Source organism: Haliaeetus leucocephalus, unplaced genomic scaffold, assembly GCF_000737465.1.
Source record: "Haliaeetus leucocephalus isolate CR32 unplaced genomic scaffold, Haliaeetus_leucocephalus-4.0 Scaffold577, whole genome shotgun sequence".
In the NCBI taxonomy this organism is placed as follows: domain Eukaryota; kingdom Metazoa; phylum Chordata; class Aves; order Accipitriformes; family Accipitridae; genus Haliaeetus; species Haliaeetus leucocephalus.
In genome coordinates this window covers 2176762-2193233 of record NW_010973013.1, presented here as the reverse complement: position 1 = coordinate 2193233, position 16472 = coordinate 2176762, and the positions used below count along the sequence as shown (strand labels likewise).

At 47.7% G+C, this 16472-nt stretch overlaps 1 protein-coding gene across 1 annotated transcript in view; it reads left to right on the top strand.

Moving 5' to 3' along the window:
• Nucleotides 1-296: 296 nt before the first annotated feature.
• EHD3 (EH-domain containing 3) overlaps nucleotides 297-16472 on the top strand; it is a 29893-nt gene continuing 13717 nt past the window's right edge. The window contains exons 1-3 of the mRNA XM_010577749.1: nucleotides 297-599; nucleotides 7440-7616; nucleotides 12609-12706. Of these exons, the coding sequence (XP_010576051.1) occupies nucleotides 373-599; nucleotides 7440-7616; nucleotides 12609-12706 (502 nt within the window). The 5' untranslated portion in view covers nucleotides 297-372. The remainder of the gene's footprint in view (nucleotides 600-7439; nucleotides 7617-12608; nucleotides 12707-16472) is intronic.

Genomic DNA, 16472 nt, shown 5'->3' with positions numbered 1-16472 from the left:
GGGCTGCCGCCGCCCGCCCCTCCCGCCCTGCCTCCGCGGCATGCCCACGCCGGGAGCCGGCGGCGTGAAGGGAGGCGTCTTCCACCGGCGCCGCTCGGCCGAGGCTGCGAGGAGAAGCGGCCTTTCGCAGCCTCCCGCGGGGACCGTTTGCTGACTGAAACCGCCGGCGCGGGTCGCGTAACGGGAGGCGGCCCTCGCGGGTGGGCGCTGGAGGGGAGCGAGGCCTGCCAGGCCGTCCCCCGGGCCCCGCCGGCCTGAGGGGGCATGCGGGGCTAGCCCGCGCCGGCAGCCAGCCAGCGGCGCTTCTCCTGCCCGCCGCCCCTCGCCCCAGCCCCGGTGGTCGCTGCGGAGCTGGCTTCAGGCGGCCCCAAGATGTTCAGCTGGCTGGGCACCGACGACCGCCGGAGGAAGGACCCCGAGGTGTTTCAGACGGTTAGCGAGGGCCTGAAAAAGCTCTACAAAACCAAGCTGCTCCCCCTGGAAGAGCACTACAAGTTCCACGAGTTCCACTCGCCGGCTCTGGAGGATGCCGACTTCGACAACAAGCCGATGGTGCTCCTCGTGGGGCAGTACTCCACTGGGAAGACCACCTTCATCAGGTAAAAGCCGGCCGCCTGCCTGCCTGCCTCCCGGGCGTGCCGGCATCCTCGGTGGCCGTGGGCCGTGGTGGGGCAGAAGAGGTCTCTGCTACCTGTGCTATGCCTGGATCCCTCTTCTGTTCCCCCCTGCTCCGTGCCCCTGGTGCCCATCAACGGCTTTCAATTGAAAAGCCACCACCACTCAAACTCGGAGAGCGTTCCATTGCAAGGACAGGGTGGTGTGAGATGTCCCACGAAACACCGACGTGGCAAAACGTAGCCCGGAGCAGGGCTGAGGAGTGCGGGCAGGGCATTAGTGTGGATTAGCGTGGAGACGTGAGTCACTCGGGGCCCTCTTGTCTGTTCAAAGTGCAAAGGCTGTGGGAAGCCTCACGCAGGGTATCCCCATGACTGCTGCTTTCGGGGTAGCCCCTCTAACAACCATTCTTTTCAGCCTGATGGAGCGTTTGGGTGGTGGGGCAACCTATGGCTTAGGGAACCTTAAAGTGGGTGCTTGGGTTTGTAATGGTCTGTCTCTCACACTTGCATCTTTCTTTCCTTGCGCTGTGCCCAGAGGCAATGCTCAGAGTCTAGTTTGAGAAACATGTGTGCTCGGGGGGAGGGGGTGCACAAGAGAAGACCAAGATCTTCAGGGCTCCTAACTCTAAAGAAAGGGCAGCTGCCAGGAGCAGGTTTGATGTGAAATTGTCAGACAGAGGGTTAAACTTTTCCAGCTGGACTTGGTTGCAGGGATCTCCGTTCAGCCACACTGCTAGTTCAACTTGCAGCAACATTTCTCTTGGGATCGTAGCTGAAGCTGTGCTGTCTGTGTTTCCTATGTGATTCATAAGCTTAGCATTAAATTCCAGCCTTTTTCTGGTGTGGCTGTGTTGAAATCTGTGGAATTACCCCAGTGTAAATCTGGATGCAAGCCACAAGCAGCCAGCCCTTTGTTCTACCAGTATTTCTTGGTGGAGGAGGGAGCTGTGGAGAGTAGAGAGGTGTGAATCAAATTGACTGTACCTCTTAAGGAGTGACCTTGAGAAATGCAGGGGTTTTTTGTGTGTGTGCTGTAATATTCCAGCTACTCGGTGCCCCGGCTGGGAGCCAAGAACAGAATGCATTTCTGCTACCTTGTCATGCACCTGGCAAACAAAGTTTAAGAGTAAAAAGGCTTTTCTCATGTAAGCAGGTCAGGCAGATGGTGAAGGGGCATGAATGACCCCGAGAAGCATTTGGCACGTGGTTGGAAAGGGAGTTACTTTTGTGAAAATTAGAGAGGCTAGCTTGGATAGCATAGCAGTCTCATTCTACTCCAGATCTTTGTTCTGCGACTTGGTACCAAACCTATTTGAAAGGCTTTTTCTGTCCTCTGGGTTACTGACACTCAGAGCAGAACTTCCCCTGAACACAAGGAGGTTGCTGAATATCCATTCCTGAGGTTGCTGGCTGTGTAACTAGAGTATCTCTTCCTAATGTTTCTCTGGATTGCCAGCATCAGTGTTTCCCTGCAGTCTCACCTGCATGCTGTTTTTAGCAGAGACTTCCTGCCTTTGCCCCTCTCTGTTCAGTGAAGTCCTTCTATAAGCCTGAGCTCCTTTTGCAAGCTCAGTTGCCTAAAGCATGTTCCAGGCAAAAGGAGAAGGTTGAGTCTTCACTTGTGAGATTGCAGCAGCACTGTTGCTCTGCTGTCAGCAAGCTGATCTGAGCCTCTCTTTGACCACTGCATTTCATTCGTGCTTGTGTCCTCTTCTCCCAGCCTTCTCTGTGAACAGGGCTGGGATGAGCCTGCTCAGAGACTGTGATCAAGCAGAAGTGACCAGGAGCTTCTGCTTTACAGGAGTGCAAAATGGACCTGAGAAGGCCTTCCAGGAAGGCATAAGAAGTGAAAGTTGAGAACTCTCGGAGAACCCCCAGGGCCTCTAGTAGTAGGAGTGTGAGGGTCTGTTACTGTAGTATGTTCCCAGCCAAAGGCAGGAGGTGCCAGAAAACAGTGGTGCTCGTGATAGGCTTCCACGGGGAGCTTGCAGGCACTGGTCACTAGAGAGCTGGGATAAGCACCAGATTAGCATCCAGAGTTATTGTGGGAAGGCGAGTGGGAGCTAAAACTGAGAGCAGGGAGGAGTTAAAGGGGACTGGGGGAGGAAGTGGGAGGGAAGACAACCATTATGTCTTGGCAGTAGAATGAAGCAAGAAACCCTGTGGACATCTCTTCCATAATCTCTTCAGGATGGGGGATAATTGGTGTTATCCTTATGTATACATTCCACTCTAATATTGCATCCTGCTTGTACTGCCATGCAATTTAGGGAGATGACAGTGTCACTAAACACTCATGTGGCATGAACTCGGCCCCAGTTCACCTGGATCCCAGTATACCATTTAAAAAGAAAAGGACAAAGGACTTTAGTCACCTACCTGAGGTAGGCTTATCTCCTAAACATCTTCCCTTGTTCTTGGGGAATCTGAGGTGTAAGAAGGAAGAAATGCAAGGCTCTGAAGCACCTCAGCTGCAGCATTTTGCTGTGAGGCTGCTCTCTTGTCAGGAGGGGATGGCAGAAAGAAGGCAGTCAAGGTCAGCAGTGAGAAACATTCCTAGAGGCTGAGGTGGGGAGGAGGGAGGTGGTTTGTGTGGGTCAAAGCCAGTGAAGTGAGACCAGAGCACTGGCTTGTTTTCAGTGGCACCAGGCTGTTTTCTCCCCTCCTTTCAGGGACCCAGGGAGCTGAGCCTTATTTTGCTATGTGAAAGATGTAGCGTTGCTAACTGCAGCTTTTCCATTCCTGGTTCCTGCTGTATCCTCTTTTTCTGCACTCCCATTTATCTCCTCAGCATACATTTGGATGAGGCTTTTCTGCGGGGCTGGGGTCTGAAAGGCTGTAATGGTGAGGGCAAGGCAACACCTCTACCTGGGAATATCTGACAGCCACAGCAGGATGTCGCTGGAGCCTGCCTTTATAATGTTATTGCTTTTTATGTTTCCTGTAAGAGGGTGGGAGTGCAGGACAGAACATTACTCTCCTAATTAACTTAGATTCAGTGGTCTTTTCTAAAAATAATCCTGGCTTCTGTCCAGCCATCCTGCTAATAAAATAAACAAGCCTGCCAGAGCCCTACTAACTGTCAACATGGCTTGCTTTTCTGGTGTTGCCACCCTTTCCTCCTACAGCTAATCATTTACACGTCCTGGCCTCTCCAGACTGTTTGTTACAGGCTGCATGCAGAGCTCTGGTGTGACCTGGTGTGTGGCCCTGAACCTTTCATCTCTGCCTGCACCAAGCAGTTGTCACCATTTCCTTCTGCTCTGCCCTTCTTCCCTTTCCCGCTTTGCATCACCTCTGCTGCCACACACAGCAGCATCCTGCATGGCTCCTGCATGACTCATCACAGGCAAACAGCCCCTTCCCCCACATCCTGCAGAACTCCTGCCTGGAGAGCCTGGGATCTCCTCGCCTGGCTCCTATGCTGCTCCAAACCTGCCTGGGAAAGGGTAACCCAAGCCAGGCTGACACTAATGCAGCTTTCCTGCCCTTGTCCCTCACCTCCTCCCCCACCTCAGCAGGAGCAGGGACAGGCCTGAAATGGGGCAAACAGCATGATGTTCCCAGCCACATACCAACTCCAGACACTTCTCCAAAAAGCAGATTGTCATAAAAAAAACCACCCCCAACATTCACCTCTTGCCTGGCATGCTTTGCAGGCTTCCCCAGCCTGGCTGGAGGTCACTCCCCCAGGCCCTTGAAAGTGTTCAGCAGCTCAGAGTAAGGCATGCTGCACTGGCAGGGGAAACTGCTCACTGTTGGTCAGTGTTTTTCACACTTATTTACTTTTCTCTCCCAGAAATCCCCACAAATGTGACAATTGCATGTGTTCTGTAGCTTGTTTCTGCTAGCAGAAGCAGCCTGTGGCACTGCCTAGCAGAATTGCTTTCCCCCTGTCAGACAGTGTCAATAAATCCCCTTGTATTTGTCCTGTGTACAATGAGATTCTTGTGCTGCAGTCACCCTGCTGCACAATGTACCTGAATCTCCCACAGAAGCCTTGCTTCAAATAGATGCTAGGCAGTGCAAATCTTCATCTCTGCTTTCATACCACTTGTTGCACATTAAATCAATTAACATTGGCTTGTAGCTAGTTCTATATGAGAGTGCTTTTGTTGTGATTTCTTTTTTTTTTAAGTCTTATACAAGAAATAAACACAGAAATGCTTTGAAACATTAGCTGAGTGGAGCTGTGATAAAATTCTTTTGAGCAGCCTGACCGAAGAGGAGTATTGCTATTCTATGCCGGACTTTTGCTTAGACTTTCTCAGAAGCTTTGTCTATAAATGGCAAAACCCCCAGGCTTTTTTATTCTCCTGTTGCTCAAAAGCTATCGTACTACATGTACATCTCAAACCTGTAAAAATACAAACAGGTTATTGTTGTGGCAAGGCTGTGATGTGGCATTGGGGATAAGGGGTGTTTCTCAAAAGCACTTTACTTGTTGCATTTGACAATTGTTATCACTATCTGTTTCTTTTCTCTCTCTACTGTTTGCAAGTGGATAACTCAAAGATTCATTTCTATGGATTCAGTGAATGCCCATCCATATATCACTCTTAAATATACTATGTCAGATGAAAAGCAAAGTACAGAGCAGGAGCACGGGAAAGCCAATAGCAGTGACTAGCATTGCAGCAATGTCCATGGGGCTAACATTTTTGAATTGTCATCCAGGAGGCCTGAGCTTAGTTTCCAGAGTCCAGCCAAGTGCCTTCTAGAACATTCAGAGGACAGTGTACAGAGCCTTTGGTGAGAGAAAAGTAGCTCCTCCTTGCTCTCGGCAGCTTCAAGCTAGAGAGAAGTTACTGTAGCTGCCAGGAAGGTGTATTGTGATCTCCAGCCAGGGAGGTGTCACACACCAGCGTTAGCTGCAGTCTGCTTTTGTTAAGCAATGACCCACTTTTATGGGAAAGTTCAACGAACCCCTGCATAGGCTTTAGGTAGATAGGATGTATCCACCCTACTGTAGGAGGTCAGAGGGCTGTTCCTTCCTGCAATCCTTCCTGGATTATTTCAGTTTTTTGGAAATTGCTAAACAGCTGCTGTTTCATCTGAGTTGCTCCCATTAAGAGAGGTCACTTCTGGGGGCATTCTGGTGAGCACGGGACTTGGAAATCACTTTGGATGAAAGATAGAAGAAAATACATGATAAAATACCAATAAAGGAGGTAGTCAGATCCTAAGGGAATTATGGATATCATTGCTGGAGTTATTCTTGCTGCAGCTATTCTCTTCATTAATATGTACCAAGCCAGATAAGTAGCATTGATTTGCAGTATGTCTTGGGTGTACATTTGCTTGTTTTACCTCTGGATCCAGTTGATTTGGCCTTACCCATTGGGAACTGAAGATGCGTTTGCTGACATGGTGTCAATAAATAGCCCTGCTGAACAAGCACAGTTTTTTGCTGTTCCCCAAACAGTGATTACCTCTGTTAAAATGATAGTGAAAGCAGGAACCCCTGAAAAGTTATCACAAGACTTCATGCAAGTGGTCCTGTAGTCTCTCACATAGAAAACTTGCCCTCTCTGATGAGACTCACCTGAGTGAACCAATGCTGGTTGTTAAACACACTGGTCTCAACCATGAAGAATCCTCAGCCCTTCTCCTGTTTCCTTTTTCCCTATCCCCTGAATCTAGTTTTAACATCACAACAATTCTATATTTGTCTTTCTACTTCTACTTTCTACCTACTAAAGATTAGGTCAAAGCACCAGAAGAGGAAGTGCCAACTATCTGCTGGCAACAAGCAACACAGTATAATACTAACTTCCATAACCTGGTGGTCATTATGTTCCTCATGTAACAATCCAGAGCTTATCACCAGGTCAGGTGGTATGACACCATCCTGTACTGAGGGTTAGACCAGTTCTAGCTCCCTTTATGCAAGCCACATGGACGCAGTGGTCTTAGTTTTCAGCACAGGACCAGCAGGTGGGATGTTTTCTGCACCCACAAACACAAACCTGACCTCAGTGATGGCATTTGGCTCCTTCATGAGCCAAAGGGAACTGTCCCATGCACACCATTGACCCACCCTGAATTTGGCATGGTGAGTCAGGGTGTGCTGCCAGGATCCTATTCAAAGTCCTACAGCCACATGGGTGACTATCTTTCTCTGAAATTTGCCAAACTGCAGCTTCAGAGAGGCTGCCAGAGGCTTAGGAAATAAGGAATGCTGTGCTTACTGCGCTATTTAGCTTGATAACAAATATTGGGATATACTCTGCCACCCACATGCTTAATGCTCAATATGCTTGAGCAGTTTGTCATGCAGACCTGTAGCTGCGTTGCAGAAGCACACAAGAAGGGACACTTGAGACTTCAACAGTCAAGTACGGGAGAAGCTGGCATTTGAGCAACTGATTTGGACTGGGGGCTAAGCACATTAGTTGGATGAGTCTGCTGAAATGAGCAGCAGTGAAGTAATTGATATTGGCACCAAAGGCCAGTAAGGTTTCAGGATTAACTCTGTGATTGCAGTGAACTGCTGTTTTTACTTTCCTATGCTAAGTCTGTTCCAAATGTCTTGAGGATTAAAATACACAAAATGATCAAACATGATGACAATCTCTTCCCAGCAGCTATAATCATCTCAATTTCTTAATCCACCTGAAATAAGAAAGCTTTAAACGTGGAGATCCTGAGTAGAAAAGCTACCATGACGTTTATCGAACGATTCAGTGACAGTGCTAAAAATAGCCTCAGAAGGATCCATACTCTTGAGCTTCATAATTACACTGCAATCTTCAGTACAACTCATTTAGGACTTAGGCAGCTCATGTCTCATGCCTACACCCTGGGGTTTTTTGTCTACAGGTACCTGCTGGAGCAGGATTTTCCAGGGATGAGGATTGGACCAGAGCCTACAACCGACTCCTTTATAGCAGTTATGCAAGGAGATGTGGAAGGAATCGTTCCTGGAAATGCATTGGTGGTGGATCCCAAAAAACCGTTCAGGAAACTCAACGCCTTTGGCAATGCCTTTTTGAACAGGTCAGTACTCGAGATCTTAGGTGCTCTGAAGAATAAAGCTAGAACCTAATGAGCAGCATAGCTAGCAATTTAAAGGGATAAGGCATTACACTGTTCTTCCTTTTTTTCCCCATCCACATGGCTGATGCAAAGCCATTCCAGTCCTACCGGGTGCACATCAGTCACTCAGTGAAGGGCAGATTAACAAATTCAAGTGGGACAAACCTTCATTTTACTTGAACAAACAAAACAAAAAATACAGCACAGCCTGTCAAGCTCATCCTGTAGGAGTCTAGAGGTAAATCTCTTTATTACGCTTTGCTTTCCCTTGCTTTTATATTCCTAACTTCTTCCATTCTGCCATCAGTTCAGTTCCCTGAAATTAAATAGTCCAACCAGACGTAGCCACTAGAGTTAGTAGAGAAGTGGAACTGGCACCATGTGTGCATCTCTGCTTTCTTGCATTTTTAAACATTGCTTGAATGTCCCCCTTGTAACAAAACCAGGCTCTCTCCATTCTAATGCCCTATACATATAACCTCAGGTGCAAACTGATGACAGCTCTAATGTCTTTCCATAAAAAAACGGTAGCAGGGGATTTGGACAGTGGCTCTGTGACATGAGGAATGTAACCTTTCCATCCCCTAGACCTAGCCCAACCATACCGAGTTGGATCTAGGCCTTGCAGGAAGCCAGCAGCACACACCCATATCCTAGATGAGCACAAACTGTGCTACAGCAGGCAGATGGGAACAAACTGACCGACTACACCCATCATTGGCGCCTTCCCTGCTAACACAGTGTGGGAGACGTAGCAAACATGGCAGCTGCTCAGCCAATAAACCAGGAAAGCTGGGCCTTGGCTTGCTTTCTAACTTCCGAGCTTAGAGAGTGTCTACCTAGAGAGTACATCATCTCCTACCAGCACTGACCACAGGAGTGCTGGTGTAGGCTGTAGTGAGACAGGGAAGGGGCCTGTGGAGAAACATGGGGAGAAGCTTGATGAGAGAAGAGGAACCTAGCTGGAGTTGCTACTATGCAGAGAACCTCACAGAGCCTGTGGAAGCAGTATCTGATCACTACACAGGCTCATCATTCAAATACATCAACATGGTCCTGCACGAGAGAGACTCTGAGATGTTTTCAATATTTAATAGGGCCCAGAACATCTGCACCTGGCCAACAGTTATGTCAGGTGACTGCCCACTCCCTACACCAGGGGAGAAAGATTATTTGCCCTAAGAAAATAACAGGCCTCCTGCCTGAGTGAGGAGATAGCAGATGAAGAGAACATTATTCAGAGCAGCTCTGCTGATAGCCAAGAACAGCCACAGCTAGCGACAGTTCACTGCAGAGGAGAAGCAACTTCAGGAGTAAGGCGGCCACACATGGAGAGCAAAAAAGCAAATGCTCCTGAACTGGACTGATTGATGTGTCCTGAATGCAATTTGCTCCTAATACAGCAAGGGATCTCTGTGTCCGTTAGCCTAGTTCACTGTATCATGCAGTGCTCTTCTTACTCTCCTGCTCCTCTTCCTTCTCCTGTGAGGAGGGAGTCAAATGTGTGCCTGTGAGGACAGGAGGGCAGAGGGGCACAGCAGTGACTCAGCAGCAGCAGAAGTGCAGTCCTGCTAGCAATGCAGGGAGTAGCCAGAACAGCCAATTAACCCCTCTTCTGCTGACAGATTAAAAAAGGAGGTAACAATTTCTTAACTAGCAGAGGAAGACATGCTAAGAGGGACTAGCTCAGCAGTGTGAGCATCACAGCTAATTAGGAAATTAAGCACATGCAAGAATTGACTCAGAGGGCCAGAAATTTAGCAGATAGAAGTCACGGTTCATCCACTGGACTGGATCAAGTCACCCACACTTACCCCTGTTGTGGGCCTGGCTTCTTGGCAAGAGACAATGCAGAGCTGTCTCTGCCTTGCACATATCTTGCTGCTGCTTTGTGTATGCCAAGGCACTGACCTCGGCTAGGAGACTGTGAGCAGCAAATTTGGAGAAGGGAGGTAATCTCCAGGAGCCACCCCTCTAAGCTGAGATAAGAGAGTGACCCTGGGCAAGTCTGCTTTACCCGTGGGTGGTTAAAGGTAACAACTGGCTATGGGCACCAGTGGAAAGGAACAGAGCAGCACAAGGCAGCAGCATTCACATAGACCATGCTGGTCTTGGCTGAGAGGTGGCAGCCCATGGCACTGTGTCATCTGGGGTGCAGAGCCTGCTGCTCCAGAGGCGCTAAGCGGAGGACCAGAAGGAGTGAGCATCCAGCCTCAGCTGGTACTCCCTTCCCAGCAGAAACTGGGATCTGCTGCCTTCCAGGAAGCAAGGGAAGAGTGGTAGTCGGGACTTGGCTGGGAGGCAGCAACTAATTGTGCTGCTCAGAGCCTGTCTCCTCCCTCCCTTCATTCCCAGGAGATGAAGTGCCTGCCCATACCTTCCTGGCTAAGGAAGGGCATTCTGCTAAGGGCAGGGATAGGGCTGACAAGCTGCCCAGGGCTGAAAAGAGGGTAGAAGCTCTGCAGTACCCTGTCTCTTGTCTGCCTCTCCTTGCCCCAGGTGGTGCCTGGGTGCTGAGAGAAGGGCTTGTTTTCCTCACTCCAACTCTGCTGGCAGTACCCCAGCTCTGGAGGGATCCCAGCAGAGAAATTGCAGGTTGCACCTTGTTATCAGGAGGACTTGTTTGGCACCAAGGGCCTGGAGCAAAATCAGGAATCTCAGCCATTACTTTCATATCACATTAGCTTGGTTGCAAGATTCCTCCCACCCCCAAAAGTCTGTCTTGGGAAGCTAAGGTGGAATCAGCCCTGCTTCTGTGGTGTAAACAGTGGGAGACATCACAGATAACAGGTTCCTCCTTCACCTCCATGCTCTACCTGTAGAGGTAGTGGAAGTCTAGATTGGCAGCACATTCTTTCCTTCACATGGCCCACGCAGAATTAGGTCATGCTCCCTGAGATACTGCAGTTCTGCTGGGACAGCAGGAAGGCAGCAGCCTTAACAACCTTGCCAACAGAACCAGAATGCATTCACTCATGCTGGCCTCTGACCTTGTATCTGAAATCTCCTGTGGAGTACTTTACCTAGAGAAACTGGTGGAAAATCCCCTTGCCTGAGCCATTTAATATTAGACCATAAGGAATGCTCAGGGCTGTAACAGTGGCAAGCAAACATGGGCTGGCAGGACAGGGGAATAACATGACCTCCTGAGCCTTTTGTTCTGTGCTGCTTTGCCTGGCACTCAACAGGAGAATCAAGCCAGTCTCCCGCTTCCACATGAGGTGTTACACATTCAGAAATGCTCCCTGTTGCAACCTGCCAAGCTGTAGATGTGAGAGAGAGAGGCTGTAATATGTGGTCTGAAATAGCGGACAGCTCAGGAGAGAAGACACTCATCTAACCCATGAGGATTCACTCTTGTCAGAATCTTTTTGGAGACATGCAAGTAGAAAAATTGGGGTGGGGTTGTAGCATAGCCTGGAGGGGCTCATAGCTGTGGGGACTTCAGCAGAACCAGCCACTCAGAGCGCTTCAAGGCTCTGTCTGCCTTGACTGCATCTAGTGGCCCTTGTGCCAACCCCCATCCTTTATGTGGTTCTGCTTCCTCCCACAGTAACATGTTTTTTATGCCTGGAAGTCACACCACCCTATTAATATGCTTACATACATATACACACACATATTTATAGCTCCTGGAATGCCATCACAAAAAGGCTATCCCTGAAATGCTACTGGGAGCTTTTACTGTCCTTTGCTGTTACCAGCAACTGAAATAGATGAGCTGCAACCCACTAACAAGAAGCACAAGTTACTCTTCTTAGGCAGGGATTTGCATAGCTACAAGATGGGGAACAACTAGCTAAAGAGCAATTACACAGAAATGGAGCTGCAGAGGGGGGAAGAGTGAATTACAAACTGAATGTAAGTCCACAGTGTCATACTGCTGTTACAAAAGCAAACATCTTGCTGAGATATATAAACAGGACTGTCATATGTAAGAGATAAGGAGCAATCCATCCACTCTGTTCACCACTGGCAAGCTCACAGCTGGATTACCATGTCCGCTTGGGGCGTCATGCCTGAAGAAATATGTGGAGTAGTTTGAGAGGACCCAAAGGAAAGCTGCAAGGGTCTTCAGGGATTTAGAAATTAGCTGGAAAGGCAGCTAGAGAGAACAGAAAGAGATTGGGGGGGGGAAACCCCAACATGTTTTCTTTAGAGGAAAGACTGGGGGGACACAGGATGACAACAGTATACGTTGGGACAAGAGGGGGAAAATAAATCATTTTCCACATATACTGTGTTTGAGACTGGAAGGCATTGTAGCATGGGAGATTTAGATTAGACATTAAGAAAAAGAGGTTTTGCTGTAAGGGTAAGTAATGGAGTAGACTTCCAGCAAATGTTGGTGCATCTGCATTGTTATGGATTTGAAGAACACTTTAGACAAACATCTGATTGATCCTGCCTTGAGGCAGGAGGATAGACTAAGTGACCCCTTGAGATCTCATGCTGCCTATGCTTTAGGATTTCCATGTCACAAGAATAGCACACTTTCTGTCTAAGACCAGATTTGAAGAGAACAAAAATCCTGCAACGTTGCTGATTTTTAATTCTTTTTTTTTAAACGAGTTACTTCAGTTCACTTGAGTTCAGGACTCTGCAGGGGAACGCTTAAGTGAAGAAAAACAAATACCACTTCTTGCTAAAATCTAAACAGCAAATGAAAACATTTGGATTTCCACATTTTCATTAATAATTCACAATTTGGGGGCCACGTAAAAACCCTGTCATAGGTCATGACTGAGACCCATGTTCCAGAAGCGGCAAAATAATCAGAGAAAGTGCTTGGTTCTGGCTTCTTGCTCATTTCTTTAAATCAACAGTAGCTCCAAGCTCCAACTGAAGACTTGTAAGTGAGATCAGAGCCTGGCTTGTCCCATGCTGCCTGTGATGTTCAGCACATCATAAATACCTTTTGCTTTTATTTTAAACACATGTATTTTCACACAGGTTTGTTTGTGCCCAGCTACCTAATCCAGTGTTAGAGAGCATCAGCGTCATTGATACACCAGGAATCCTTTCTGGAGAAAAACAGAGAATTAGCAGAGGTAAGTCTCAAGTTCACTTTTCTTCCAAACGACAGTAGTGAAAACCAAAGGGACTCTATATGAGTTTTGCCTCAAGCTGTACAAGCTGTAGACAGAGACACTAGTAGGAGCCTCTCAGAGATACAGCATGACTTTACCAATGTCCCTTTGGACTTGATTTGCAATCTGCTATAGAGAATTGAAATGCTTTCAGGGAAGGTTGCTGACAAGGTCAGCACTACCTGTGTCACAGTCCAGTATTTCCCAGTGGAACAGATTTCCATCAGAAAGAGTCAATCTATACTTATCTGCTTTGCAGAAACACTTGCTTTCAGTGACTTATTGATGAGCAATAGGCAAGGCTCCCATGGCAATCAACCTGGTTTCTTTTGAGCTGACCTAGCAGTTTGCTTGCACTGTCCAGGCTTCCTAAATCTAGTGCAGGACTGGATTGGGCTTAAGAGCCATTGGCACCCAGGTTCTTCATTGCAGCGGGGAGTCTGGAAATCCTGGGGATGCTAAATGGATCTGATGAATAGCACAGAGTCTCTTAGTGAACTTCTAAGTGTCTCAGGCTGACCCTCTGAAGTGGGCAACATCTTTAAGCCTAACGTCTGTGGTCACTTTCTTGCTCTGTAAGGTAATGGTGGCATAGCTTGCATTTCTTGCAGGTTCCTTAGACAAAGCTGGTAGCTATGCATCATTTCATTGCAAGAAAGCCAAGAGTAGTAATTGCAGCATTCAGGTTTGAGAAGATCAGTTCTCATTCACACTGCCTATTAACAATGCACAATTAAGTTTCAGCAGCACAGGCTCTACCCAAAGTGCTGAGGCTTTTCCCATATTTTGGTGTTCTGTCCTGTAAGATTTCTGATGACTCATGCCTTTCCCACTTCTATAATGCTCCTTGCATTGAAATTGTTCTTGGAAACTTCCTTTTCTCTTTTAATTGAGCAGCCACCTTGCACAGAGCTAGGTCTTTATTTTACTGGGATCTTGCACCATGGGGACCTTAGCTAAAGAAGCATCAATAAAGCTATAAAGGACAGCTAGAGTTAGTTGAAAACTCACATTAAGCTTTTTCAGCATGGGTCTCTGCACTGCTAGGGAATCATAAATTCCTTCCAGGCAGTCTACAAAAGGTAACAAGATGCGTAAGCCTTCATCAGAAGGTTGAAGAACATGCTGTGCAGGCATTCCTCCTTTCAGCAGAAAGTGTTTAAAAGTGGAGATAAACATGGTGTAAACATTTTTCAGTCAAAAAATGCCACTGAAAGCAACCAGTTCTCTTGTGGACCTATCACTGTGAAGAAAGCTTGCTTAGGAGGAAATATTTTTGTAAAAAATAAATAAATAAATAGTATGCCAGTCAAAATGGACCTATTTCAAGTCCCAAAAAAGATTCCATAGCCCCTTTCCTGAATCTCCTCACCAATTCAAATCCTGACATATATTGCAAGATTTTCCTATTTTGCAGCTATTTCCAGTACTAAAAATATCCTCCTGCAAAATGTACTGGCACTGTTTATAAAAGTCACTGGTGCACTTTGACCCAAGCCAGTAACGCCTCTCCAAACATCTGGGAACAGCTGAGGGAATGTTCCTTATAAGCAGAGAATGCTAAAGGGGAGTCCCAGTTCTCTAAGCTTTTGCACACTATACCTATCTGTAGAACTGGAGGCCTGTCTCAGCATGTGGGGCAGGTTTTTCCTGGACAACTTTTCTGCCCTTAGTGCAATTAAGTGCTTATGCATTGGCCCTGTGACTACAGTGTGTGGTCACTCCACCCTTTTGCTGGGAGGTGAGAACTCTAGATGGAGCACAGCCATCTCCTGCTCATCCTACCATCCCAGGAATTTGCTCTGCTACACCTCCAGCCAGACAAGGAGGCTGTCACAACCTGGTTGTCAACTGACCTAATCACAACAGTTAGAAGTACACGGTAGGTGGGATTTCACTGCATTGCTGTTTATGTCCAGGACAGCCTGAAACTGGTCATGTGGGCCATGTCAGGTGGCCTTTCAATAGCTACAAGATCCTTATCTGGTTTAGATCAACATAGCTTTGTTGAAGCTGACAGAACTCCAGCAATTTCTGTCTGCAGGGGATCCAGCCCAGGGAGTAGAAAGAATCAAGAGTGCTGAGGTGCTTATGTTTAGGAAGGGCTGCTGCCAGGCATTGGTTTGAGCTTATCTCTAGGAAGCTGGTGTTTGAAAGGGAGGGCTCACCTCCCAGCTCCCATGGAAGAGGAGTAGGAAAAAGAGGTGAGGCTGGCGCCTTTGCCACCAAGCTTACGAGCCAGCTGTCCTCGTTAGCAAGTTGGTTTTGGAGGCAGATAGAGCAATAATGTGGTTTCTAGGCAGAAAACAAGACAGTGCTAAAAACTGCTGACACAACAGAATGCTCCTGCCCTTCTATACCTTCCCAGCCTGCTCAGATTTCACTTGGGAATGAAGCAAGACCTGAGGGAGTCTTACAGAGGTTTCCCAAGAGACACTTTGAAGTTTCTTAACTGCTGGGAACAGGGAAGCTCTTCTTACCCCTGTTGTTTGCTAGTAGTAGGTTTTTAAGACCCTCAAACGGGGGTACCTGTGATACAAGGTCAGGGAAGGAAGTAGATAGTAAAGCAGCTTTCTCTCATAAATTTGAGGGGAAAAGTAAAGATGCATAAGATGCGGCAGGCTTTCCCAGCCTGCCCATCCCATGAGAACCAGCAGCATTTCTAAAAATAGGAAATTCCTCTCACTGGGAACATCACAAGTCTGTCTCCTTTCCCATTAGACGTCAAGAGCATTAGCTAATCTATACAGTGCCAGCTTGGCAGAATACTGTGGTATCAAAGCTTAGCAATCCATGAGGGCCACCTTATATCCCTGAATTTCAAGGCAATAGCTGTTCCTGTTACTGCATCCATGTTTCAAGGAGCAGGAGCGAGGAAACTGGATTTAAAGGAATGATTCAGGGGCCAAGACCAGGTTCTGAAGCTTTTTATTTGTCTGAATTCAACTCTGAATTAAATTCACTGCCTCGTTGCTGTTGGAAAGACTTAACGTGACAGATAAGACAATCCCTTCCCCGATGGACAGAGAGCATGCAGAAGCACCAGCGTGCCAGTGTTAGTGGTAGCAGCAGTCAGCCTCGTGTAGCCAGCAGCAGGGCTTTGCAAATGGGTAGCAAGCTTTCCTCCAAGGAATGCTGTATAATCCTGAGAAACAGAACTCTGTGCTGGCTATCTTCCAGGACACCACTACGTGGTCTTAAGAGCCACCTTCCCCCCCACAGAGAGCCCATGAAGTTTCCCAGTAGCAGACCTGCAGGCTTAAGCCTGTCAAGCAGTTGAGGGTGATGCACTCTGTCATAGCTGAAGTCCACATCCCCTCAGCATGCAATGAGATCACCAGCACTGACACAGCTGCTGCTGCTCTCAGGCTCTGCTAAAAAGTGTAGCCACGGAGCTGCCTGCAGTGATTTGTCCTACTGAGCTCCTGTGACTCATGCACTTCTTCGTGGTGGACACCCATGGTGTCACAGGTGTGGTAGCTAGACCTCTAGGATATACAGGTTTCATTTACAGGCCTGGTGGGAACTGTTCCCAGGACATCATGGCCCAAAGCATCCTGCCCTTCATTGCTTCTGTATTATGCTTGCCTGGAGAACAGCCATTTCTCTGCTGGTGTTTTTCACATACTGGGACATGGATCTATGTCCACATGTAAAGAATTAGTCATTGCATTACCTTGTCCCTCCTTTCTTTTATTGTTTCCAGTTGAGCATGAGGCAACAGCAG